The 27,347-nt window shown below is 41.4% G+C and overlaps 1 protein-coding gene across 1 annotated transcript in view; it reads right to left on the bottom strand.

Annotated features, from left to right (window-relative positions):
- Positions 1-319: 319 nt before the first annotated feature.
- The window catches only part of MTDH (metadherin), a 57,013-nt gene continuing 29,985 nt past the window's right edge, over positions 320-27,347 (bottom strand). The window contains exons 4-12 of the mRNA XM_073632016.1: positions 20,469-20,618; positions 19,596-19,811; positions 19,299-19,388; positions 15,918-16,016; positions 13,191-13,315; positions 10,968-11,087; positions 6,604-6,714; positions 1,635-1,788; positions 320-737 (exon numbers count right to left, since the gene is read on the bottom strand). Coding sequence (XP_073488117.1) covers positions 667-737; positions 1,635-1,788; positions 6,604-6,714; positions 10,968-11,087; positions 13,191-13,315; positions 15,918-16,016; positions 19,299-19,388; positions 19,596-19,811; positions 20,469-20,618 — 1,136 coding nt within the window. The 3' untranslated portion in view covers positions 320-666. The remainder of the gene's footprint in view (positions 738-1,634; positions 1,789-6,603; positions 6,715-10,967; positions 11,088-13,190; positions 13,316-15,917; positions 16,017-19,298; positions 19,389-19,595; positions 19,812-20,468; positions 20,619-27,347) is intronic.

The raw sequence follows: 27,347 nt of genomic DNA, 5'->3' as shown, positions 1-27,347 counted from the left end.
TACATCCTAAATACAAAAATGGACGACAATGCTAGTGGAGCAGACATCCTGATGTAAATGACAATGATTCATACATTCACCAGTTCACAATCCATTCTTCTGATCAGTGCTTAAAGGTTCACACAAACATTACATGACTCTTTTGCACTGCACATGATGGGGTAATGCGCTGCGCTACTGTATAACAATAGCCTATGATATTAAAATGACACAAGAAGATAAAAAGATGTTTCCATGATGATATAGCAGAAATGTTACGTCACAAAAAAAAAAAAAAAAAAAAAAAATCACCCAGCTTGTTCATCTCAGAGGCCAGGTGGGGCACAAAATGAATGTAAACAGATCACTGTTTTGTAAAATCAGGAATTAAAGTCTTGTGTTTCAGTATATCAAATGAACGTTCTCAGTTGGCAAATGCGGGATCTTCAGTGTTTTTTTCTTTTCTTTTTTTTTTCTTTTTTCTTTGCTGCTCCACGTTCTTGATCTTGTGTGTGAACCTAGAGTTCCTTGTGTTTTTCCACCTGTCTTCAGGGAGGTCACGTTGACAGTAGTTGCTTTAAAAATTCAGAATTCTCTTTATAAAATTCTGTACAAGTTCACAAATTATTGCATAAACAGCATCACCTTCAAGAGCGTCTGAACAGGTGTTCCAGTGATGAAAGGGCATCACGTTTCTCTTCTGGCTTTTTTCTTCTTTTTCACCTGCTTAGGGGATTCCCAGCTCTCTTCAGACTTCGCTGAAAACACACATTTTAGTTTTGTTAGAAAACAAATCATTTCAAAAACTTTGCTGTCTCTTTCACATGAAGTCATGGTTTCAAAATCAAAAAGAAACAAGCTAGCTGTGTTAAATGAAGCATCTCAGGGGATAGGGACTGCACTAAATAATAAGTGAATGCTGCCGGATAGAAGGATTTAGTAATTTGAATGAGCGAGAGAGTGTGAGTGAAAACAAAAAAATGTTATATATATGTAAAAATCTATATAGATAATATATTTCTATATCGATCGATTATATATATATATATATATATATAATATCTATCTACATCATCTTTTTTTTTTTTCCCCCCCATTACAAATTTTATATTAGGCCCAGTCATATCACTGGGGGTCTCTACAGCTCAGAAAGATCACGGGTGGTGGTAAGCGACAGGACGACGCTGTAATTGGTTTCCTGAAACCATCACAGCACCTTGCCTCGGTTCTTCTCTTGTAAACCCTCAGCCCTAAACCATGTAGCAGACAGGCTCATGAGGAGCCATGCAAACATCAAAATGCCTTGATGGGCAATGTCAGTCTGAAGAAATGGGGATTCACATGCACATCGTCCTAGGTAACAGATGCTGAGCCTCCATAAATAGAAAGGAATTAAATCTGATACATAAAAAGGATTGGGTCAGGTTGGGGAAGAAAGGTTTAATGGCGCTGAACGTCCACCAGCCAGGAAATGAGGTGGGCTCTGACTTGCTGCAGCTTCTAATGTACACTGTGAAACTCAAGTGTGCAGCGACCTAAGTGTAAGGCTGGTGTTCAGCTTTAGGTCACTTTAAACAAGAACACTACCTTGTGCACAGTTAAGCTCATCAAAGTGGTTCCCATATATCAACATTACCTATCCACAGCATTATTACCTTGCGATGGTGGGGGCACAATGTTCTGCTTGGTAGCGGCAGTGCTGGCCTCTTGTGGCTGCTGCGCTAGAGATGGGCTCTTCTCAGAAACGTTATGTGCGGTAGATATTGAAGACTCAGTTAACACTGTATGCACATGCTTCTCCTTCAAAGTCTGTGTACGGAATATGAGAGAGACCACTGTTATACCCAATACAAATCTTCAGTAATATTTTTAAACAAATACTTCAATTTACTAAAAACATCTTTCTTGGCAGAGAAAACAAGCAGATTGCCAACATAAATGAAGTCCACAGATTCTATGAGTGAAGGAGGTTTGCAGGGAAAACTTAATCCACAGAAGATTTTGCCCTTTAGGCCCCTTTCACGCTTGTGCGACTTGTCCTGCGACTTAGGACTGCAAAATTGCATAACAAGTCCCTCCCCAATGATTTCCAATTAGTACCATTCATATCTGAGACTTCAAGTTGCACCAACTTCCAAGTAGTACTTGTACTACTTTGGTCCTACGTTGATGGGAATTGAGGTCCATAGACTAAGTTTACACAGGCATTCCCTGAAATTGTGAAAAAAAAACAAAAAAACAAAAAAAAAAACCCAACAATCGCACAACTTTCAAGTCACGGCAGTGTGAAAAGGGCCTTACTGTATTTTTCTCAATAGGAAAAATGTAAAGCATAAAAAGACAAAAAATGGTGATAAAATGTAGTCACAGACACTGCAAGTCTTACGACCGGATGTAGTGAATACAACAAATAATGATAAAAAGTCAATAAGCCATAGAGAAAAAAATTTGAAAAATAAATCTCCGAATGAATGTGCACATGGAAAAAGTCACTGGCAATGAAGAATGTTCCAAGCGTTGGCAGAAGACTTGGTTAATCAGTACATGAGAACCACATCCACCAACAACGGCATCAAATCAGAAAATGGTAGGCATAAACTCTTACCAGATCCAGTGGACTCCCCTGTCAGCGACATGGAGTCATGAAGACAATGTGCCACCCAGGGCGTGTGGAACGATATCCGGACCGTTAAGGAAGCCCAAGGTTGGGCTTCCTTACCATCATTCATGTTGCCCTTGACTTTTATTGTGATCACTTTATTTTAATGTATCTTTTTTTAGCAATAAAAGATACCTTTTTTTTTATTTGCACCATGGGGAAGCTTTACTTTTCACATAACATCAGTAAAGAAGTGAATGCCCAACCTCCATCATATGCAGTACATCACAGCTGGCAGAATTCCATCTATATCCACCGGGAGCACTCATCTGATGACCCTGTGAAGTTTTACCTGGGAGTTCTGACAGTCCGGATATCGTTCCACACACCCTGGGTGGCACATTGTCTTCATGACGCTGACAGGGGAGTCCACTGGATCTGGTAAGAGTTTATGCCTACCATTCTCCGATTTGATGCCGTTGTTGGTGGATGTGGTTCTCATGTACCGATTAACCAAGTCTCCTGCCAACGCTTGGAACATTCTTCATTGCCAGTGACTTTTTCCATGTGCACACTCATTCGGAGATTTATTTTTCAAATTTTTTCCCTATGGCTTATTGACTTTTTATCATTATTTGTTGTATTCACTACATCCGGTCGTAAGACTTGCGGTGTCTGACTACATTTTATCACCATTTTTTGTCTTTTTATGCGCTACATTTTTCCTATTGAGTTCATATTGCCGTTTGTCACACTGTATGTAGCGGCTCCCTTTCACCAGTTAGCGCAGTGTTTTTTGTTATTCTTACTGTATTTGCCAATCTCTGCAGTAGAGAAGTTGCTGGCTGAAGATTCTCCAAGATTTTGATTCATATGCCATGTACAGACAATGAAATTATCGGATGAATGATCATCCATTTTTTGTTGCATGCTAATCTCATACCAAAAATGAAGAGGTTACTAAAGTTATGAAAATTCTCGTATGACAGAATACAACTTGGGAAGTGACGTAATGTGTTGTAATGTATTGTATAGTTTCCGAGCATGCAAGTTCTTGATTTTCAGATTTTTTTTTCCCAGACGAATACTGTACTGATTAAAAAGGAAAATCGTTTGCTCTGCTATAACCTGAGAAAAATTTTCATGCTGGTCCCTTTGGATATTGTTGGATGAAATGTCGTGGTCGGCTTTCGAAAGCTGTGCACCAACGATCAGATTATCATACGATCGCAATTTACGTCATCCGATTTTCTCATGTGTACTAGGCATTACACATATGTTGGATTCCTGGTTCCCTGTTGCTCTCTGTGGTTTCATCCACTGGCGACTATGTCCCTGCCATCTCCTGCAGTGACACAGAGGCCAGAAGTAGGAACTACTGAGTGTAGCAAAAGGACCCAACATGGGAGGGAATAACACCCCCCATGTTAGAAGCAGGAGAAATTTCCAAGCTCTTCTCTGCAACAAAAGTTTGTTTGCATTTATGATTTTTTCTTTTATTCTTGTCCTTCCTAAACCTAGGGAAGCCAAGCTATACCTTAGTTTTTTCAGGTATAGCTATGTAAAACATTAAAAATAATTGTCTATACTGTTTAAAATCCAGGATTACACTGTCTCACCCTGCTCTGCACATGCTCAGTCGCTATCCATTTTTATGCACTGCTGATCTGCTTTAAAGCAGAATTAAACCCCCACCCTTATCTTTTACAGCCAAGAAAGCTACTTCAGTTTGATCTGCAACTGCCATGGTGCTGCACACGTGATCATTTACGACATCAGCCATTTGATGGGTGACAGTTTGGTTGAGGACACAAGCAAATGTGACAGTTAGCAATCTCTGCATTCCAGATCAGTACCCCGATTACTGGCCAGAAGTGACACCGATCAGTGCCCATCAGTGACGCCAATCAGTGCCACAAATCAGTGCCCATTACTGGTGCCAGTCAGTGCTGCCTTTTAATGCCCACCAGTGCCGCCTCATCAGCGCACATCAGTGAAGGAGAAAAATTTACTGACAGAAAGAAAAACCTTTTTTTCTTCAGAATTGTCGGGCTTTTTTCTTTTTTTTGTAAAAAATAAAAAACCCAGCAGTGGTTAAATACCACCAAAAGAAATCTCTATTTGTGTGAAGAAAATGATGAAAAATTCACTTGGGTACAGTGTTGCATGACTGAGCAATTGTCATTCAAAGTGCAACAGCGCTGAAAACTTAAAAAAATGGCCTGGGCAGGAAGGGGGTGAAAGTGCCTTCACTTGGTGGTTAGAGAGGAAAAACAATCTTGAAAAATGGATCTCCTAAATCTCATCTCTGGTAAAATATCTTGTCCCAGCATGTCATGTATGCCTATTAACCACTTGACAACTGGGCACTTAAACCTCCCTCGTGACCAGACCAATTTTCAGCTTTCAGTGCTCTCACACTTTGAATGACAATTACTCCGTCATGTAATACTGTACCCAAATGAATTTTTTGTCCTTTGTTTCATACAAATAGAGCTTTCTTTTGGTGGTATTTGATCACCTCTGGGTTTTTTATTTTTTGCGCTATAAATGAAAAAAGACCGAAAATTTTGAAAAAAAAAAAACGCATTTTTCTTTGTTTCTGTGATAAAATTTTGCAAATTAGTAATTTTTCTTCATAAATTTTGGCCACAATTTATAATGCTACATATCTTTGGTAAAAATAACCCAAATTAGTGGATATTATTTGGTCTTTGTGAAAGTTAGAGAGTCTACAAGTTATGGTGCAAATCATAAAAAATTGATCACACCTGAAGTACTGACGGCCTATCTCATTTCTTGTGACCCGAACAAGTCAGGAAAGTACAAATACCCCCCAAAGGACCCCTTTTTTGAAAGTAGACATTCCAAGGTATTTAGTAAGATGCATGGTGAGTTTTTTGATGTTGTCATTTTTTCCCAAAATTCTTTGCAAAATGAAGATTCCTCCCCCCCCCACAAAATTGTCATTGTAATAGGTTATTTCTCTCACATGGCATGTATATACCACAAATGACACCCCAAAATACATTCTGCTACTCCTCCTGAGTATTACGATACCACATGTGTGGGACTTTTTCACTGCCTGGCCACATAGAGAGGCCCAACATGCAAGGAGCGCCATCACGTGTTCTAGGAGCATAAATTACACATCGAATTTGTTGACTACCTATTACACTTTTGAAGGCCCTGGAGAACCAGGACAATGACATGTGACACTGACGTGGCGATGACAGATGGCACTGATACATGGCACTGATGACACGTGGCGATGATGACAAATGGCACTGATGACAGATGGCACTAATACGTGGCACTGATGACAGATGGCATTTATACGTGGCAGTGGGGACAGATGGCACTGGGGACAGATGGCAGGAGCAGATGGCACTGGGGACAGATGGCTGGGGCAGATAACTGTGCTGACACTTTTTTTTTCGTTTTTTTTTTTCTGTTTACTCACCGCCGCAGCGGTTCCGCTCTCCCTCCTCACACGCTGTCTCTTTGTGAGGAGGGGGAGCCGGCGATGAGAGATGATCTCATATGTTTACATACGAGATCCTCTCTCATTGGCAGAGCGATCGCACTGTAAACGGCCGCTGTCATTGGCCGTTTACGGCGATCTGTGACTGGCTGTGTCCGAGGGACACGGCCAGCACAAAACTTCCCCGATGCGCGCCCACGGGAGCGCGCAACGCGGAAGTAAAAGGGAGGACGTCCAGGGACGCCCTCCCGGCAATTGGAGTCCGCGCTGTAGCCGTCTTTCGGCTATAGCGTGGACGCCTAGTGGTTAAAATTAAAAACCCCTGAACGCTGATGCGATCTGGCAGGCGCCTCCCTGCTCAGGGTGCTGCTAATCAGCTGAACCCCCGTGTAAAGTAACAGATCTGAGGCTGATGTGGTCCTCAGTGTCTCAGCACAATGCAGCTCCAATGAAAGCAACCCAGTGCCAAGAGTGACTTCCACTCGCATGAAAAAGGAAATTCCTTTAACCATATCAGAGCCTTCACTAATTATGAATTTACCTCTTTCGGTTCATGACTTTTTCCAATGATTGATGGGATAATTACAGGTGGTGGAGAAGGGGTAGAATCCTCTTTATAATCATCCAAGGCCTCCCTTGTGCCTTCTGTTTCCTAAAAGATTAAAGTGTAATGAGTTCAGCAAGCCTAGCTAAGACTGGTAAACACAAAAGGGCCGGTTGTCATGGAAACCACCTCAGCCCACCAGCATGCACAGAATAAAACAAGAAAGTACTGAAATACCAAGTTTTGTAATAACCATAAGAGAGAGACATGAACTGGAAAACACTGCCAACAGGTTCTACATTACATGCGTTTGTTTTTTGCACGTGGCACATTCTGCCAGTGCCCAGGTGCCGACATGCCACAGGTCATTGAATCCTGTGTAAACTACGATCCATTGGTCCCCTCTGTTTCCTACACTAAACATCAAGCTTAAAGCGAATTCAAAACTACCCTGGCAGTGAGGCTTTTCCCACACTACCAAGGTTCTCTCTTGCCTAGGGTACCATTAAAACACATATTAGTTACCTTTTCCCTTGTTCCCCTGGCAGCCGGCGCTCCGCTCTACCCTCCAATGCTGTGGGTTATGGGCAGGCCCTCACCATCCTTACTTACATTGCAGGACTGCTGCAAGAATCAATACTGCAAAGGTAGTTTTGTAATTTTCCCTAGCACCTAGCCCTAAAGTGGAGTTCCACCCAAAAATGGAACTTCCGCTTTAAGTGCTGGTGACCCCGACATACCACATTTGGCATGTCATTTTTTGGGAGGGGGGGGGGGTTTAGAGGCATGCAGTTCCCACTTCCTCGCCTGGCGCCGGAAGTTTACCTCTCCCCCCTTCCTCACTGCAATCTTCTGGGACATATCACAGGTCCCAGAAGATTGCCTGGCCATTCACAGTGCAGCTTGCGCATGCGCAGTGAGCGCTCAGCTGTGAAGCCACAGCTGGGTGCCCACACAGTTAGAATGCCGGCGCCCCGGAGAGGAGGGGGAGAGGAGCGAGGCTTTGGGCGGCCGCATCGCTGGACCGTGGGACAGGTAAGCGTCTGATTATTAAAAGACTTTTAAAATGGGTGGAACTCCACTTTATAGTATAACTAAAGGGCAAAACTTTTTTAAAGTTTTGGATAGAGTACAGAAAGATTTGAACGATTCTCAACTGTTATTGCGGTCTGTGCCCCGTTAGGGAGATTCACCATATGTGTTCTGTTTACCATTATCATTGAAAGTAAAAGAAAATCCCACATTTTGGATTGTCCCCAGAAAAGTAAATAGAGGGGAAATCTTCCAATGGGGACACTAGTTCTGGCGACCTGGGTACCCCCAAGGAATTCTCTTAATTTTCAGGGATTTCCTCTCACTTCCTGGTTGGCTATGGGACAGGAAGTGAAGGGAAATCTCCACAATAGGACACTGATGGCGAAAAATAAATCTGACAGAGGTTATAACTCTCCCTTGTGTTGCCTATAATTCTACTTTAAGATACAATAGCAGGATACAGGGCTCCTCTACTCTTGCGAGAGTTAACCACCCCCACCCTGTAGTCAATCTGTAGACTATCGTTTCCCCTACAGAATGCTCCATGCTGAGGAAACATTAATAGACGTTGCTACCTCTCATACTGGCCAAAAATTGGGCTGTGATCCGGTGCACATAAGACGTGAGCCTTCATCCCCAAGTCCACATATACAAAACAAAATTCATTGGTCCACGGGACTTTAACCACTTGCCGACTGGTCACAGTACATATATTGAGGCAGGTTGGCTCTATTGTGCGAAACAACATACCTGTAAGTCATTTAGTTCAAAAGACAGCCGATTGGGCAGAGAGAAAGCCAATCAGTGGGTCCGGAGGATGCGATGGCCGCCCGCCACCCGCAATTGCTCCAGAGAGGCAGAACAGTGATCTGCCTATATAAACAAGGCAGATTGCCGTTCTGACAGGGAAGGACACAGAACTTCTGTTCCTGCTAAAGCAGGAACACAGAACTCTTTTCACAGAGTCAGACCATCCTCCACACAGTAAGCACCTCCTAGGGACACACCTAACCCTGTGATTGCCCCTGGTGTTAACCCCTTCCATGCCAGTGTCATTGGTACAGTAAGTGCATATTTTTAGCACTGTTCACTGTAATAATGTCACTGGTTCCCAAAAAAAAAAAAAAAAAAAAAAAAAAAAAAAAAGTCCAATTCGTCTGCTGCAATCCTGCTAGCAGAAGCAGAATACATATTGGCCTAAAATTGATGAAATTAGATTTTTTACACTTTTTATATTGGATGTGTTCTATAGCAGAAAGTAAAAAATTTTGATTTTTTTCTTCAAAATTGTCAGTCTTTTTCTTTATAGCGCAAAAAATAAAAACCGGAGGTGATCAAATACCACCAAAAGAAAGCTCTATTTGTGAGGAAAAAAAAAAAAAAGGACATCGACTTTATTTAGATACAACGTCGCATGCCACGCAATTGTCAGTTAAAGTAAAGCAGTGCTGTATCACAAACAATGGCCTGGTCATTAAGGGGGTAAAACCTTCAAGGGCTAAAGTGGTTAAAAGGCCTTAAGGTTTTTCACCTAAATGCATTAAAAGGTGAAATACCTGTGCTGCAGCTCCCCCTAGACCGCCCCTTTTTCTTACCTGAGCCCGATCCAATGATGTGCACAAGCGCAGCAGCTCCAGCTGTTGTCCCTCTCCTCACTGGACAGACTGATAGTAGCAGGAGCCTTTGGCTGGAACACGAGAGCGGGACAGAGTACTGCTGTCTGTATCAATAGATGCCCATGGAAAGCGGAATTCTGTGGGGGCACCCGATGAAGAGGAGGGGCCTGGAGCACCGGCAGGGGACCCCAGGAGAGGAGCATTGGGGCTGCTCTGTGCAAAACCATTGCACAGAGCAGGTAAGTAAAAGGCATGTTTATTAAACAAATAAGCAGCTGAGTTTATTGTATTCCATTATGTGTCAAAATATATATTATATATATATATACACACATACACACATACATACATACACACACACACACACACACATATACATACACACATATATATATATATATATATATATATATATATATATATATATACACACACACACACACATTTTATTGGATGCTATAGGCAGGGTATCTTGTCTGCATGTTCTCAGCTACTGGGCTCTTTATCATATACAGACAAAAAATAAGATAAAAAAATAAACATCATCTTAGGCAAATTAATGGAACCACAATTGTATTTGCTTGTTACCGTAGCTTCTGTACCAAATGGCCACATGCAGCTGGCATAATTTGGATATCCATATGGGAATCCTAGAGTTTCTACTGTTCCGTTGAGCTTGTGTAGAGTGAAACTACAGTTCTGACTTTTTTTTTTTTTTGGAAATGGGAAAAAAAATAAAACAAACACACACAAACCGCACAGAATTTTGCCTTGCATATATGAATGGATTGAAGTGTACACAGTTTCACTAAAGTCAGGACTGTAGTTTCAGTTTTTCACTTATTTATTCAGTAACGTGCCTCAAAGTCCAGTGGGCCAAAGAATTGTGTTGAGTAATTCCCTCTCATACCGGCTGTAAGCGGTAGCTCGGTCCCTTGCTGACAATTGGTCATGTGATCACTAAGTTAGCTATGCCCCCCCAGGGACATCCATTACTGACTGAGCTCAGAGGAAGTAGGTTAAATGATGGTGGCTCTCAATCAACACAGAAAACAAGTGACAACTAGTGGTAGAAAGGAATTATTCTGAGAGATGGCTCCAGAATGACAGCGATTTGCTGTTACTAGGCTTTTAATTTTAAATGGAGTTCTGCTTTAATGTCATTTGAAAATAGCATTGTAACACTTGAAAACCCTCATAATAAAAATAGGATGAATCACAGAAAAAAATGTAACTCTTACAGCAACTCTTTAACATGATCACAGGTGAGGGCGGAGGAAAAAAAAAAAAAAAAAAAAAAAAAAAAAAGTGTATTTTACACCCCCTTTTTTTTAATAAAACCTAAAGATTGAAAAAACAAACAAAACAAAGGAATAGTTTTTTCGCCCCCTTACTAATGCATGTCTTACTACTATAAGAACATGTGACCAGCTATGACATCAGCCATGTGTCATGGCTGCAGCAGTTTATCACCAGAGGCATGCCATGAATGTAGCATACATGGAGCACGCATTAGCAGGCAGATTGCAAAAAACACATCACTGCAGAAAACATTGTTATCTTTGATTACAGATTCTAGAACATTTATTGAACATTTCTAACTTCAACTTTCTTAGGGATTTAAAATTAGTTAATATAGAATTGGTGGGCTTAGTTCTGCCTAAACTGTTTAACTTTTCCAGCTGTGTCTAGGATTCTTGCAGCAAATACCTGGGTAGGAGAGCCAGACTCGTCTCCCTGCTTCTTCTTCTTTTTCTTCTTCTTCTTGGTTTTGCTGCTAGCAGATGTTTGGGCAGCATTTTCCTCCTTCTCTTTTTCATCATCAGAAACCTGAAACAGAAACAAGCTGCTAAAGTCTCTGAAACTAAAAAGGAAACAAAACAGTAAAATACATTTCTAATTAATATGGGGCCTGTTAATCTGTCCAATGATTTGTAAAATAATAATACATACACTCTGGTGATTCACTCACTTCTACCATATGGCTGATCATCACAAGTGGATAGACAGGGACTTTGACATTGCCCTGCCTCATGCTTGAGCTATAACCTACAACTCAGTGAACATCAACAACATTTACAAACAACCTCTCATACAGTGGCACTGTAAGGGCCCATTAACACCACCTCGCATGCTAAAAAAAAGGTGGTGTCTGTTGTGTACAAGAGGCGAGGGGTGGTGACTTGGGTTGTTACAATGCAAGGCCCCGTTTATACAATTTTTTTTACTTACCGTTTTTATCGGCGTATAACACGCACTTTTTCCCCCTTAAAATCAGGGGAAAATCGTGGGTGCGTGTTATACGCCGATCCCCGCTATTTTGTGATCTATCGGAGCGATCGCCGCCGACATTCACATAGCGTGTTTTTTTAAATATGGCGCCGCGGAGTTCGGAGGGACTCGGCGGCGCTCGTTCAGCTGAACGAGCGCAGCCGAGAACACAGTGACTGGGCGGAGCCGAGATACACATAGCCAAGGGTTCTCGGCTCTTCTCGGCGCCGTTCACAGTCCCGCCATTGGACCTCTTATGTCCATCATAGGGACTGGCCGTGACTGTGAATGGCGCAGAGAAGAGCCGAGAACCCTCGGCTATGTGTATCTTGGCTCTGCCCAGTCACTGTTCTCGGCGGCGCTCGTTCAGCTGAACGAGCGCCGCCGAGTCCCTTCGAACTCCGCGGCGCCATATTTAAAAATGCACACTAAACTTGTGTATGTCGGCGGCACTGGGGGCAAGGCTGCAGATGGACACGATAACGCTGCATTGATGGGCATTTAAATGTAAGTTTTTTTTCCTTAAAATTCCCTCCTAAACTTGGGGTGCGTGTTATACGCCGATAAATACGGTAATTGAAAGATCACAAACCTCATTCATTAATTAAAAATAAATAAAAACCGCAGTACTGTGCCCGGTGTGCCATGAGGAGAGTTCTAGTGTACTGTTGAAAAATACAGCTTGATTGCATTTTTTTTTTATCCAACGCACTGCAGCTCAATGTATGAAAATCAGCACAAGGGACATTGCTTACTCTGCGAGATGAGTCCTTGTGCTTAGGTGTCCTCCTTTCGCCAAAATCTTCTTCCTACAATGCCTTGCCCCCACCTCTGCTGCTGTAAACTTCTGATGTGGCGGAGTTTAAAAGAACTGAAAGAGCTGTCATTTGCATTCATCAAGAGTGCTGGACTACGATTGCCCATTCCGCCCTGCTTCTACATGTCCTCCTTTTGAATAAATATACCTCTTCCAATCCTTACGCCATAATATTCTGTTGTGGCGGGGGTTAATTAAATTGACTGCGACAGGCTGTCATCAAGAGACCCCACTTTTTCTGCCAGCTGCTGTATTCATACAAGCTGTTACTACAGCTTGTATGAATGAAACATGACCTATCAATCATCCACCTATCATTCATAGATCCTGTTTCATTCATGGAAACTGTAGTAATGGTTTTATGAATACAGTAGCTGGCAGAAAAAGTGAGCGCTCTTGATGACAGCCTGTCACAGGCTCTTAGTTTTATTAACTAAGATTGGAAGAGGTATAGTTAATCAAAAAACATGGAGCAGTAAAAGGAACACATCTCACTAAAGATAAGTAATGTTCCGTGTGCCCATTTTTATCGCTAGGCTTTTGGTAAAACATTAAGGCAGTCGTGGTGTGAACAGGGCACAGAGAAAACAACTGTTTTCTCTGTGGCCTAGCAATAAACTTACATTAATCTGTAAATATTTAACACAGGTCACCGCACATGGTGTGAAATTATAAATAATATTATATATATATATATATATATATATATATATATATATATATATATATACACACACACACACACACACACACACATATATGCATGCATACATACATATATACACACACACACACACACCATTCATACCTCCTACACACTGAGTGAAGCTGTGATTAAAATTTACCTTTGGAACCTCTTGCTCAGTTTCTTCGATTTGTGGTGGGAGCACTGGCTCCTCTTCTCCATAGTTCCCCCATTCCTCTGCCGGTGCATTCCAGTCAGAGCTAGGGTCAGCTGAACTTGGACCATCTATAAAAATGCACAGAATTATAATAAAACCACTCTTCTACATCTAAGCAAATTTAAACAAGAATAGGTGTACCTAAATTTTAATGATGAACTTATTTGCTTTCTTGTTTTGTACATAAACTACTGAAATCGTTTTGTTATATCTGCACAAAATGAAGGCTGGCCAATCCTGCCAGGAATCCAGTAAGAGCTGGTAAATTTATGTGCCTTTAGCAGTGTTATCAGCCCTGCCCTGTTAGTCTGTGGACTACAGAAGCCTGCCTGTCATAAGGTATTGGAGATGAGGAGAGGGGTTCTTTGGACCCAACAATTCCTGTACTAGGCTCTTCCACAGATACAGTAAAGTGAATGAGCGTTGTCACCTAAGACAGAAGTGTATTACTGAGAGAAGCACTAGGTGAAAGTAAAAAGTAGGAAGACTTGCAAGCTGTAATATTAACATATACAGTATATTTACATTTTTTGGGGGGTATAGACACTTTATTATCCATCAGCTAAAACAAACATTTCTGGAGTTGCCAGGCCCTGCACACTGAGAAAAATGTACTGTTTAAAAAAAAAAAGTCTTCAAATATTTCCACAGCCTTCTAGGCGCTAATTTGCAGCTATTCCCTAGAGATGCAGTGTTCAGACACTGATGAATATGTTAAAAGCAGAGCTGAAATTCTTGCAGTTTTGAGAACTCTGCATACACAGCAAATTAAAAACCAAGAATACGAAGATAACCTGTGATGATAGAAACTTGCGGCTATCATTGCAGACTTTTTAGTAAAGCTGTACGATATGAGGTTATCTTTTGGATTACTGTTCTTACAAAATAGAAACTGTTACTGTTCCTCAAGATTGCATTAAAAAGCAAATGGTATGGCAAACCTGGAAGTGTCAGGCGTGTTTGACACACTGCAGCCTATCGGTGTAACTACACGTCCTGTTCTGATGCAAAAGAAGCTTGCCCCCCTCCCTTCCCAACACTAGAGGGCTCTCTTAAGAGACCAGCTGGTCATCAAAGAGGAGAGGGGTAAGAGGGCTTCTTTTAAACTTCAGGGGGGCTTCATATGGATACTTTGAAGCCTGGTTTATAATGAATAGCAATAGAGAACAATCCGGGTCCGTTGTTCACACAGCAGCATTAATTTTGCAGGTAGTTCTCATCCATTCCAAGCATCCTGGAAAAGTTTAGACACACCTACTAGGAATGACGGTCAAATTGTACACAGAACCCAGCCCCAAAAAAAAGTAATTGTACTGGAAACTTCTACATCCAAATTCAGAGTAAACACTTAAAAGAGCATCTGTGGGATTAGATCAAGTGGGAAAAGCCTTTCAGTTGATGCAGCCACAGTTTATATGTTACTTCTATAAGGACTAGATATGTTGTGGAGTCACCAGTGAAATCATAGGCTGCACATTTAAAACTCCAACTGGCAACCTACTTTGTGTATATACAATGGTGTGGCATTTGCACCATCATCCAAATAATGGGCTGCACACTAAAAAAGTTCAACTCAAGCCAAGGTTTACTGCAATGGCAGCACATTGCTCACTCCCACCCAAAGCCACGTTCCCAACATTTTTCACACACAGCAGGGCATAAACATGGAGATCAAGACCTAAATACAGGTGTAACACTGTGCAAAAGATGGAGCTGGCTGTTAAAGTAGAATTAACCACTAGCCAACCAGCCGCCGCAGTTATAGGCGGCTGGGCAAATCGCCGTAGCTGTACGTCGCTCCTTTAAGACAACACAGCAGGAGCGCGCCGCCACATGTCCCCGGAGCCGATGTGCGTGCCTGGCAGGCACGATGACCGCCGGGCACCCACGATAGCTCACGATCTCAGCGAGAACCAGGATGTGTGTGTGTGTGTGTGTGAACACACAAATTCCGGTTCTGTCAGGGAGTGAGTAGACAATTCGTGCGTTCATAGTAAGTATGAACACCAATTTTTCTCTCCTCCTAGTCATTCTCATCCCCTCTACAGTTAGAACACACCTAGGGAACACAGTTAACCCCTTGATCGCCCCTTAGTGTTACCCGCCAGTGTCATTTATACAGTAATCAATGGCTATTTTTAGCACTGATCCCTGTATAAATGTCAATGGTCCCAAAATAGTGTCAAAAGTGTCCAATCTGTCCAGCGCTATGTCGCACTCCTGATATAATTAAAAAAAAAAAAAAAAAAACACAACACACATGCGCATATCGCCGCCATTACTAGTTAAAAAAAAAAAATTTGATTGACAGCCTAAGTTCTGTTCCTGTGTGAAGGGGTTGTCTCTTCCCTCCAATTAGCTGTCAGAGATCTCAGTTTCCACCCCGTTTTCCAACAGCTCAGACAAGCTTTATAAAATTCTAGACAAAAAGCAGATGGTGAAGAGAAGACTGCAGATAAACAGGTACAGCTTTTGTAGGCAGATTTGTTTTAACTCTGTATTTCACCTGAGGCCTGTCACTATATGTGAGGGTTTACAACCACTTTAAGTAATTTTTAGGCAGCACAACAATTATTTCACTTTGTTTTTCAGACTACATTGAGTGCAGGCAACAATTATTACTGAATGCTTTCATTTAAATAGGGGAGGAACAATAAAGTCCATACATACTTAGACCAGACCACTCATCATCAATGTTGGGCTCAGTTGGTGTGGCCTCCCACTGACTGTCAGATGCACTGGGTTGAGCAACTGGATCACCAACAGAAGCTGAAAAAGAAAGAAAAGAATTCAGCACTGCCAGATAAGCAATTATAATGTAAATAATAAGCTGTCTATTATAATCTTGTTCAACATACAGCTTATAGAAACATCTGGTCTTTTTATTAGAATCTGGACCTAAGAACGATTACATTCAAACTTAATTCCCAGCAGACATTTTTAGTGTAAGTTTAAAAATTGGACTGGCTACTATAGCCGGTATAAAACAAGATACTATACAAGGCACCGGAGCTATGACAATTGTTATCTTCAGCAACCAATGAAAACTGACACTAAAGACTGTTATGGCAAACATGCTATAGCTTACTCAACAAGACAATATGCACAGAGGTCTTGCTCACACCATGTTTTTTTGCTGCATATTTCTGCACACCAAACACACATGTAAGAAGTGAACAAAGCACATGGAAAACAACTGTTATCTACATGCCCTGCTTACATCATACATGTGATGGTAGGCAGAAATAAAAAAATAAAATAAAAAAAATGTAGCTCAATGGACATGGTGTGGACAAGGCCTTAACCACTTCAATACCAGGCACTTTCGCCCCTTCCTGCCCAAGCCAATTTTTAGCTTTCAGAGCGGTCCCACTTTGAATGACAATTGTGCGGTCATGCTACACTGTACCCAAACTGATTTTTTATCATTTTGTTCCCACAAATAGAGCTTTCTTTTGGTGGTATTTGAGCACTGCTGGGGTTTTTATTTTTTGTGCAACAAATAAAAATAATAAAAAAAAAACAAAAACACATTTATAAAATTTTGTAAATGAGTGCGTTTTCTCCTTCACTGACAGGCTCTGATGAGGCTGCACTGACGGGCACTCATAGGCGACACTGACGGGCTGCATGGATGGGTACTTATGGGTGGCACGGATGGGCACTGATGGACCGCACTGCTGGGAATCACTGAGGAGGAGACATCTGGCAGGCATTCATAGTGGGCACTGACTGGCACCATTTGTAGGCACTGATTGGCATCTTTTAGGGGACTGCGTGGCATACATGGTGGTCATATGGGGCATACCTGCTCAATGTTTGATGGACATCCCTGGTGGTCCTGGCGGTCCAGTGTGGGCATGCGGGGGGTTGTTGCATTGATAAACAGTCAGCACAGACCTCCTGTCCAGAGAGCTGCCGATCGGCTCTACTCTCAGACATGAGTGAGGAAAAGCCGATAGATGGCTCTTTCTGTTTACACTGTGATCAGCTGTGATTGGACACGGCTGATCACGTGGTAAAGAGCCTCTGTCAGAGGCTCCTTACAGAGATCGTGTGTGTCAGACTGACAAGATCGCTGTGCTGCACATGATTGTGGCTTATCCTGCTGGACATCATATGACGTTCAGTTAGGATAACTGAACCACCGGACGGCCGTCATTTTGCTATAGGCTGGGAGGGAAGTGGTTAAATAAGGACATCACATACAAGTTTTGCAGTGATTCAACAGCTAAATGGGTAATTTTAGATAATATTCCTTGGCTTGAATTCCCATTGGCCATTCACTGGACAACTTTGGAAGCCTCCTATCAGCTTAAAGTGTTTCCAAAACGAATATATTTGAGCTTAGCAGCTGTAGATGTGGCTTCATTCATCTGCCAGACTTCCCCCCCCTCTTTATTTTTACATAGTGATCCTGTTAGCAGGAGACACTCTGTCCTAGGATGACAACACGCACTTGCACATGGTATCCATCAAGGAGCAATATTGTAACCATAGGAAAAGGAAATACTACGTAATCCCCTTCTCTTGTTCTCCAGAATATGTGGGGGGATACTGCAGTACAAAGATAGTTGGAAACAATGTAACCAATAACAGTGTAGAGGGAGAGAGAAGGAAGTTATCAGCTCACAGGATTTTTTTTTTTTTTTTTTTTTTTTTAGCAGGATCCACTGTTATTTTTCGCACCTATTGAACATATCACAAAACACTTTAGTGGTATATTGTACAGACCAAAAGGGAACAAGTAAGTTCATTGTTGCATTTTACATGCACCTTAATTGAAAGCGTGATTGCAAAACTGAACAGTCTACAGCAATCTGCCACCTGTGGGTTTCATGTGACCAAATAGTTTTAAGGGTAGATATAGATGACAAATAACCTCTCCAGTGCCAGTCAAAAGGCAACATCAATTTCCACCACAATTACATGGTTCCTTGAAACTGAAACACTTAAAACAGCAGGTGGTGGTTTGTTATGCTTGAACGACTACTGAAGCCTTCCAAAATGACCATAAAACTAACAGACAGCATTACAGTTCTGTTGCGAAATCCTTTTCATTATCTAGGCTGTAATCAAGTGAATTGTCTTTCAGCACATACTGCCAGCTGTATATAGAGAACGTCAGCCAGGTAACTTTAAAGAGGAGACCCAGTCTCCCCAAAAAAGTCAGTCAGTAGCTACAAATACTGTAGCTGCTGTCTTAATATAAGGGCACTTGCCTGGTGAGGAGGGGCCGAATTTCTACATAGATTGCCCAGGAAATCTGACCTCCCCCCCCAAAAAAAGTGCCAAATATGGCAGTGGAGAGCAATGATGCAAACAAGCAGAGCTTCCCCTTTGGGTGAAGTTCCACTTCAATTACCAATTATGCATGTCCACTATAATAACAGACCTGTAGGTGCACGCACCATATATGCAGAGCAGTACAAGAGAACAGAAAATAGTAAGAGAGTATAAAGAAAAAAAAACAGAACAAAAGGCTTTTGGGTCAAGTTACAATTTCTGTGAAGTGAAACAAGGTGAATTCTGCGCAGGAGAGATGCTTTTCACTTTTAGTTTATGGAGCGGTGATATTATTTTCACTTCCGCAAACCAGACTATGCATAATTTGTGACGAATGCAACCCAGAGAGCCGCAACACAATAAAGGTTATGTTCGGGGATACATTTTTTGCTTCCACATTTTCTGAGTGTTTTCCTGTAAAGCAAGATAGTTCCTTCTATTATCTATTAACAGAGCTGCTGATGTGTACGCCCTTACACATATGACAAAAGACCAGCAATACAAAAATCAATGAAAACACTGAATACATCCATGTGGAGGTACACATTCAACCACAATGGGGGAGATTTACTAAAACTGGTGCAGCTGTGCATGGTAGCCAACCAGCTTCTAGGTTTTATTGTCAAAGCTTCACTGAACAAGCTGAAGTTAGAAGTCGATTGGTTACAATGCACAGCTGCACCAGATTCTGTGTGCACCAGTTTAAATAAATCTCCCCCATTACGACTAAAAGGCTATAACCAGAGATTCTTGGTCACCACATACCAGACACAGAATTGTTTAAACCAATGGTAGAGAAAGGGGGTGGCCTCGATTCTGATGAAGAGATCCTCGCTTCCACCGTTGTCCAGGGAGCTAAAATAGAGCCAAACAGAACATATAATATCTATAAAAGACGCAACTCACTAGAGACAGAGTTCAAGAAGCTACAGGAATTGGCAACAGATAATGGAATTCCCCAAATGTTCATTACTGCAAACTAATATGTTACATGAAACAGGTCTACAGAAAGTGATGATACAAACAGTATACAGAGCAAATATAGATATTTCAGTGCAGTACCTATGCCAGGGAAGATTGAACGCTCACTCCATGGGGCACTCCAGTCCTTTCCATTAGTATCCACTGCATCCTGGTTCCATGTACAAGGCTCTGCTTTCTTCTTGCCAGCTGTAGTGGCCGGGGAAACCCACTTATCCTCTACGACTTGGGAGGGAATTATTTTGGTAGGTTTTTCATTCCAGCCACCTCCATTTACTGCAGACACCTCAGTTGGGCCTAGGTATTTACAAGGAAGATGGAAAAAAAAAAAAAAATAAAGGACTGCATATTAACCTGCATACTTATAAATAAAACAAAAATCCACTAAAAGCTGCATGTACAGATTTCAAAAGCTCTTACAAGCAGTACAGCTATAATACAATACCTTTTAGAGCAGAGTTCCTCATTAAAACCTTTAGGAACACATGGCACAGGTTAATTAAATGACAAGTTCACTTTTTACAAAAAATAATAAATGCACATTTTTTCTTGCAGAAAAATGTGAATTTATTATTGTAGCAGCCTGTAAAGCAACGAATCAGTGATCAGATCGCTGATACCAATGCAGACATGTCAGTATATCCGCTAGGTCGTACTGCATATTGGCAAGCCAATACACTGACAGTAAGAATCAATGAACTACCACAGAGCACACAGCACCATGGTAGTTCATTAAGAACTACAAGCCAAGAGCCACTAAGACTGTCGGGACTTGTAGTTTTCCATTCAGAGAATAATGAAGATGCCTGCTGTCAGAGAGGGGGTGAACTTATCCTTTAATTACTGTAAGTCTTTGGAATGTTGCAGGGTCATTGTTTTCAGGTGCTCTCTCCCTCTGGAGAAGTAAGCACTCAGAAAAGAAGCCATGCAGATGAAAGATTTGTATGAACATACCCTTAGATTTTCTGAGGTTTGTTGGTTGAGATGACACCATTGTGAAGGACTCAGTGACTGTAGTGTTCTCAGTTATGTCCGAGTCGGTTCCTTTGTCACGTTTGCGCTGCTGTCTCTTTTCTTTGTTGCTGATCTTAGTTTCCCAGTTTCCTATACAAAAAGAAAATATAATCCAATTGTTAGAGAGAACATATGGCCTTAAGTGCACCATTTAAACAGAGTAATTAAGGGATCAGAGCGTAAAAGAAAAAAAGCAGATGCCTGAAATGCTCTTCCACTTCATGTGTTAGATTTCTGATCACTCCTAGGTATCTAAAGTGCAATACCAGGGGCAAGGAAAATCAATGAACTGCGCATACTAGCCAACAAAAATAGCAACTGTTCTTAAAAGAATAGGAAAGGTTAATATAACTCAGGTTTAAAATGCTGCCTTCTGTCATTGCACAGCTGCTGTAGTTGGTGAGAGACAATGCCAATAATGGGGGGGGGGGGGGTCGGGAGCAGTAGAAGCCGGTGGGTAACATCGCGGGTCTGAATTCAGTCTGTTGAGCTGCTCAGTGACAAAAGAACTAGAGTTTAGTGATAACGTGACTGATTTGAAGAAGATTAAATCCAGTATTTATACCAAAATATTTTACAAACAGAATGCAGCATGTATATGAGCAGTGGTTAGGAAATGTTTGAAACCTCAGTTATATTGGCCTGTCCTACTTTAAAGTGATCCTTTACAGTAGGGACACTAAACAACTTCTGTTTACATTTTCCACACTCCCTGCAGCTCCCATCTGCTGGCAGGCAACTCAGGTTTCCTCCAAATGTTTGTACTCGTTCATGCAGGCTTCCCCTACCTCCGCATGACACCATTTGGGAATGAAGACTTGCTGCGGAGGACAGAACTATCAAACTTCATCTTGAATGCCAGGAGTTATACAATGGACGGTGTCCGGCCCAAAGTAAACAAGAAGCTGCCATTGCTGACCTACTACATACTATATTATGTGCCTGCCTGTCACCACACACGCTCTGTCTGGGTGTGTGCACAGGCAAAGTCAGATGTGAGTACTTGTTCCAGTTCAGCAAGGCAAGTACTGAAACCACTGGATCATCCAAAGCTCCAGGCAACAAGCATTTTTAGGAGAGTTCTGCAATACCAACCGATATTTTTCTTAGTATAAAAGTTTCCCTATAGGATGCAAGAGGAAAAATTTTATCACTGCTTATTTATGGTGGACCAAGCTACATGTTCCAGCTCCTGCCTCCACTCCACCCCCCCCAATCACCGCCTCCCTGTGACAGTGGAAGGGATAGCCTCGCCCTGCACAAACTGTCACAATATAAAAACAGCATGGTCGTGTGGGGCTCTGCCCACATGTCCACGTCATTCATTCAGGGTTCTGTGGATGAATGAACTAAAAGTACCGTCGGTCACCGTGGCCAGCGGCTTGTAGTTCTCATTTAACTGCCAGGGCGCTAGCGAGCGCCCCCTTAGCTGACTGATTCTTCCTGCAATTCAGTAACTACCTGCCTGTAAGAAGGGTCAGGCAGACAGTGTACTGAGAGTCTGCAGGATACTGGCACTGCACCTTTGATCTGCTGATTGTGGGTGCAATTCTTTACAGGATCCAGTGTAACAAATAATTATATATATCTATATAGTAGTTTTACCTGCAAAAAGATGTGCATTTATTTTTTTATAAAAGGTGAACATATCCTTTAAAGTGATTTTACCTTAATGCAAGGTTTTATATTTCTCTGTCCTCCTCCCTTCCTCGTGCGAAGGGGAAGAGGGAAGAAGATTCAGCACTGCGCACGGCTGCATCTGCTCTCCCTCTTCACACAGATGCAAACAGGAGCCATTGACTACTGCTGCTGTCAATCAAAAGCAGTTGAGGTGGAAGTGGAGCCCCTTTGTGTGGTCCTCTATGTGTGTTTGGAGCGAGCAGGCACCATGTGCCTCCAAAGAAAACTGCTGGCTATGGGGACACATGAAGAGGTGGAGCCAGTGGGGGACCTGAGAAAAGAAGGATTGGGGCAGCTCTGTGCAAGACCATTGCACAATAAAAAAAAAAAAAAAAAAAAAAAAAAAGGACTTTAGCAACACTTTAAAATGTGGCAATCACAGTTTTGCAGACCACTATACCGGTAGGTAAGGGTAGCCTGAGGCAGTGTATTAGAAGTTTTCAGAAACCATAGTTTGAGTCAAAGCTACATGCAACTGCCAGCACCCTCTCAGCACACTTTTGGGTAGAGGTGGCACTGGGGAAAAGAAGAGATGCTTTGCCAAATGCTGGACTCAAGCAAAAAGGTGAGCTTTGTATATAAGGAACATCCACATACTGGAAGGTCCTTGTAGTATAAGGAAATCCTTTTACCTAAAATGCATGGTCCCAAAGCATGGACAACACAAAAAGCCTCGTTTTCTATTGTGGCAGTAGAGATGCAGAAAAAAAAAAAAAAAAATATGAGGCAGGTAGTTTTTTTTTTGTGCTACAGTAAGCATTAGGTATATGTCAGGGCTAACATGTAAATATTAATGTGTAGCCAGGCAGTGCCACCGCTTACACATTTTTAAGGTTTACATTTCCCCTAAAACGAGTCATTCATGAAGCAATGCATGCGCAGAATAACCTCAGCTGATGCTGAATAACTGCATAGGTCCATAGCATACAATACTGTTGCGATCAGATCCATACAAGTTAAAGATCTGTATGCAACAAACCGTACACTTGTGTGCAAGAGCCCTTATCCTAGGCTGAAACTGCCAATTAAAAGGAGCATACAACTGCCTCCAATGAGTTAGCTAGTTAGTTATAACAAGCCGTGTCAATACAGGTAAACTCACAGTGGACCCGACTTCTAAATAAAAACACAACTTTTTACTGAAACCACTTCCCCCAAGAGACCAAAGAGCATTGGTAACTTGGCTCCTGAGATTTCTCTAGCACTGCTGTATGAAAACATAGGCACTCAAAGGATCACTAAACTGTAATAAAATAAAATATAGCTTACCCTACCTTATCCCACACACATAGAAATATATTTGAATAGTCATGGCTGCACCTGCATGTATAAGTTTATTATAATAAACTACATGGTCTCAATATAGGTCCCTCCTCAGCATGTTACAAAACTATGTGCCGATGAAGCCAGTGGCGGCACATACAGCGTCCCCATTCACAGAGAAGTGGTGGCACATATAGCCTCCCCCATTCACAGAGAAGTGTGGCACATACAGCACCCACCATTTACTGAGAAGTGGAGGCACATAGTAAATGGAGGGGGATCTAAGTGGGGGCACATAAAGCCCCCTCCATTTACTGAGAAGTGGGGACACATACAGCCTCCCCCATTTATTATGCATGCCAATTCCTGCTGAAAGCTGGTGAACGTATTTATGGAATGTGTGGTCCGAGGCCAGCAGTGCACATGGCCATGACTATACCTGCACTGCTAAAGCCCCAGACAGGATTTAAGACCAGAGTTCCTGAGGTTTGCAGGAAAGATCAAATAATCACCGACTGAAAATACCCTTTATCAAGCTTGTTCAGGAGAATAAGTGACAGGCACACTGGTTTTCACATGAGGGTTTAGAAATAACCAAGTTCTGTTGTAAGGGTTTTAGCATTGTATCCTAGCTTTCCCACCCTTGAGACTTGTTTGAGCAACTTGTCAGCATCTGCAAACATTGCACTGGCTTGCAGGAAATCGTTTTTTTTTTTTTTTTTTTTTTTAAATGTCACTATAGAAACAATAACAAACTCTTATTTAATAAATCTGATTTCAAAGGCTGTCTCATATTTTCATCCCAAAAAAAAAAAAAAAAAAAAAAAGGGTATTTACCAGGATGATAAAAGTGTTTATGAAATGGTTTTTAAGGTTACAATCTGTCTAAGGCTGTAAATAGTTTTTCTCATATAATATATATTTTTTCTTGAACTAGTTATGTAATATCTGGTTGATCTGCCAGTTCCTCTCTTCCTGGTTGTAAACTGACCACTCTATCCGTGCTAGAGTGTTCAGTTTTCCCCCCTCTCATTTACAGTTACAGGCAGGCTATACGAGAGCGTCTGTCCCTTCCGTAGTCAGTCGTAGCCGTGCCCCCACCCATCTTGATTGATTGTGCCTTCAATCCCTGGCCTTGCTGTCAAACTGCAGCATCTTCTAAATGAATCAGAAGTGGTGAAGGCCACCTGCAGGTCTGTGGTGCACTAAAGACAGCAAAGCGATCACGTGACCTGCATCAAACATGTTCTAAAAAGGTATAAAAGCTCCAATTAATATAAAGCACAATACTGGTAAAAGTTTACTTTAAATGTAATTGTAATGCCTTATATTACCCCCAGTCTATCAGCCTCCACCTTCTCTGGGTTCAGATGTCGATCTTCCCTGCACAGTCTTTAAAGTTATTTATTTATTTTAAACAAACATGTGATACTTACCTGCTCTGTGTAATAGTTTTGCACAGAGCAGCCCAGATATAGATAAGGTATAAAAAAAAAAAACAAAAAAAACACAACACACCTTCTGCCGAAATCACTCACTTCCTTCTCCTGCCCAGAACTACATGTCCCATGAGGCATTGCTCCTCACATTCACAGGCACTTACTGACGGATTAGTTATAGTGTCTTGAAAAAGTATTCATACCCCTTGAAATTTTCTACATTTTGTCATGTTACAACCAAAAACGTAAAATGTGTTTTATTGGGATTTTATGTGATAGACCAACACAAAGTGCCACATAAATTGTGAAGTGGAAGGAAAATGATAAATGGTTTTAATTTTTTTTTACAAATATGTGAAAAGTGTGGAGTGCATTTGTATTCAGCCCCCTTTACGCCTAAACTAAAATCTAATAGAACCAATTGCCTTCAGAAGTCACCCAATTAGTAAATAGAGTCCACCTGCATGCAATTTAATCTCAGTATAAATACAGCTGTTCTGTGAAGCCCTCAAAGGTTTGTTAGAGAACCTTAGTGAACAAACATCATCATGAATACTAAGGAACACACCAGACAGGTCAAGGATAAAATTTGGAGAAGATTAAAGCAGGGTTAGGTTATTAAAAAAATATATATATATCCCAAGCTTTGAACATCTAACGGAGGAATTACTGTTCAGTCCATCATCCGAAAATGGAAAGTATATGGCACAACTGCAAACCTACCAAGACATGGCCGTCCACCTAAACTGACAGGCCGGCAAGGAAAGCATTAATCAGAGAAGCAGCCAAGAGGCCCATGGTAACTCTGGAGGAGCTGCAGAGATCCACAGCTCAGTTGGGAGAATCTGTCCACAGGACAAATATTAGTCGAGCACTCCACAAATCTGGTCTTTATGGTAGAGTGGCAAAAAGAAAACACTGTTGAAAGAAAGCCATAAGAAGTCCTGTTTGTGAGAAGTCATGTGGAGGACGCAGCAAACATGTGGAAGAAGGTGCTCTGGTCAGATGAGACCAAAATTTTACTTTTTGACCTAAAAGCAAAACGCTTTGTGTGGTGGAAAACTAAGGCAGGCCATACATGCGTCGAATTTCAAAAGAATTTTCTTTTGAATACCTTATCTAAGAATTTCCGTTCCAGTTTCGCACCATTAGAGGGCTGCAGCAACAGCCGATTTTCGTGCGGCCATCGAATTTGAGTGATTGGGCATGTAGGAAATCGTGAACCATACCAGAAACGTAATCGAAAAAGAAATGTGCAAGAAAAGAAAATTCCCGGAAAGAAAAAAGAAGATTCCCAGCCACGAAAATTCTTTACTGTAGCAACAGGAGGTGAAATTGAAGGCTGGTTGGTTGAATTTCAAAATAAATGGTGGCATCATCAGATCAGAAAACGCACAAAATTTCTGATTTTCAAAAGAAAATTCTTTCGAAATTCGACCATGTATGGCCAGCCTAACACTGCACACCACCCTGAACACACCATCCCCATCGTGGAACATGGTTGCCACCACACATGCTTGAGACCATCTCAACCAAATAAATGTATCTTGGTCTCATCAGACCACAGGACATGGTTCCAGTAATCCATGTCCTTAGTCTGCTTGTCTTCTGCATCACGCTTCGCTTCCTTCTGGGACAACAGCCATGCAGACCAATTTGATGTAGTGTGCAGCGTATGGTCTGAGCTAGCGCTGCAACTAACGATTATTTTCATAATCGATTAGTTGGCCGATTATTGTTTCGATTAATCGGTTAATAACCGTAAAAAAACAAAAAAACAAAAGTGTGGCGTATAATTTAGTTAATATGTAAAATTAAAAAAAAAAAAAAAAAAAGGCAATTTATTCTTAAATATCTCTATGCAGCGGTAAATATAAATAACCAACTATATGGTTAGGGAGCACAATCTCTAATCCACTCTGAGAATAACAGAAGAGATATACTGTATATACTATTAGAGGAGATATATACTGTATAAACTGTTAAAGAGATATACTGTACATAGTATTAAAGGGTGAATCTGATAAACATTATCAGACTTAGAGATCAAATGTCTTCCTTCAAAAAAAAAATGTAATTTTAAGAATGTTCGTTCGATTTTCTAATCGTTAGTGCGGGGGTCAAGTCGACGTTCATTTTCAACCACAGGGACAGCAAAATTTGGAGATAGAAAACTTCTTGGCCAAAGGAATTTTCAGACAGTGTATGTGGTTTTCGTTAGGAAATTACATTCATTTTAAAAACAGAACGTTAAAAACAAGTGAGAATTTCAAACAACATTCTTTCATTCAGCGAATGTACAAAGATTTTTTGTCTGAATATTCTCGTCTGAAAATTGATCCGTGTGACCAGAATAAGGCTTGCTACACACCTATGCAGTTTGCTTTTGATCTGTTTCTACAGTGTGTTTTGATTTTTGCGCACGTGATTCTACAGC

Source organism: Aquarana catesbeiana, linkage group LG05 (assembly GCF_042186555.1).
Source record: "Aquarana catesbeiana isolate 2022-GZ linkage group LG05, ASM4218655v1, whole genome shotgun sequence".
Classification (NCBI taxonomy): Eukaryota; Metazoa; Chordata; class Amphibia; order Anura; family Ranidae; genus Aquarana; species Aquarana catesbeiana.
Note: the sequence above shows the minus strand (reverse complement) of the source record. Positions and strands in the feature narration are given on the sequence as shown.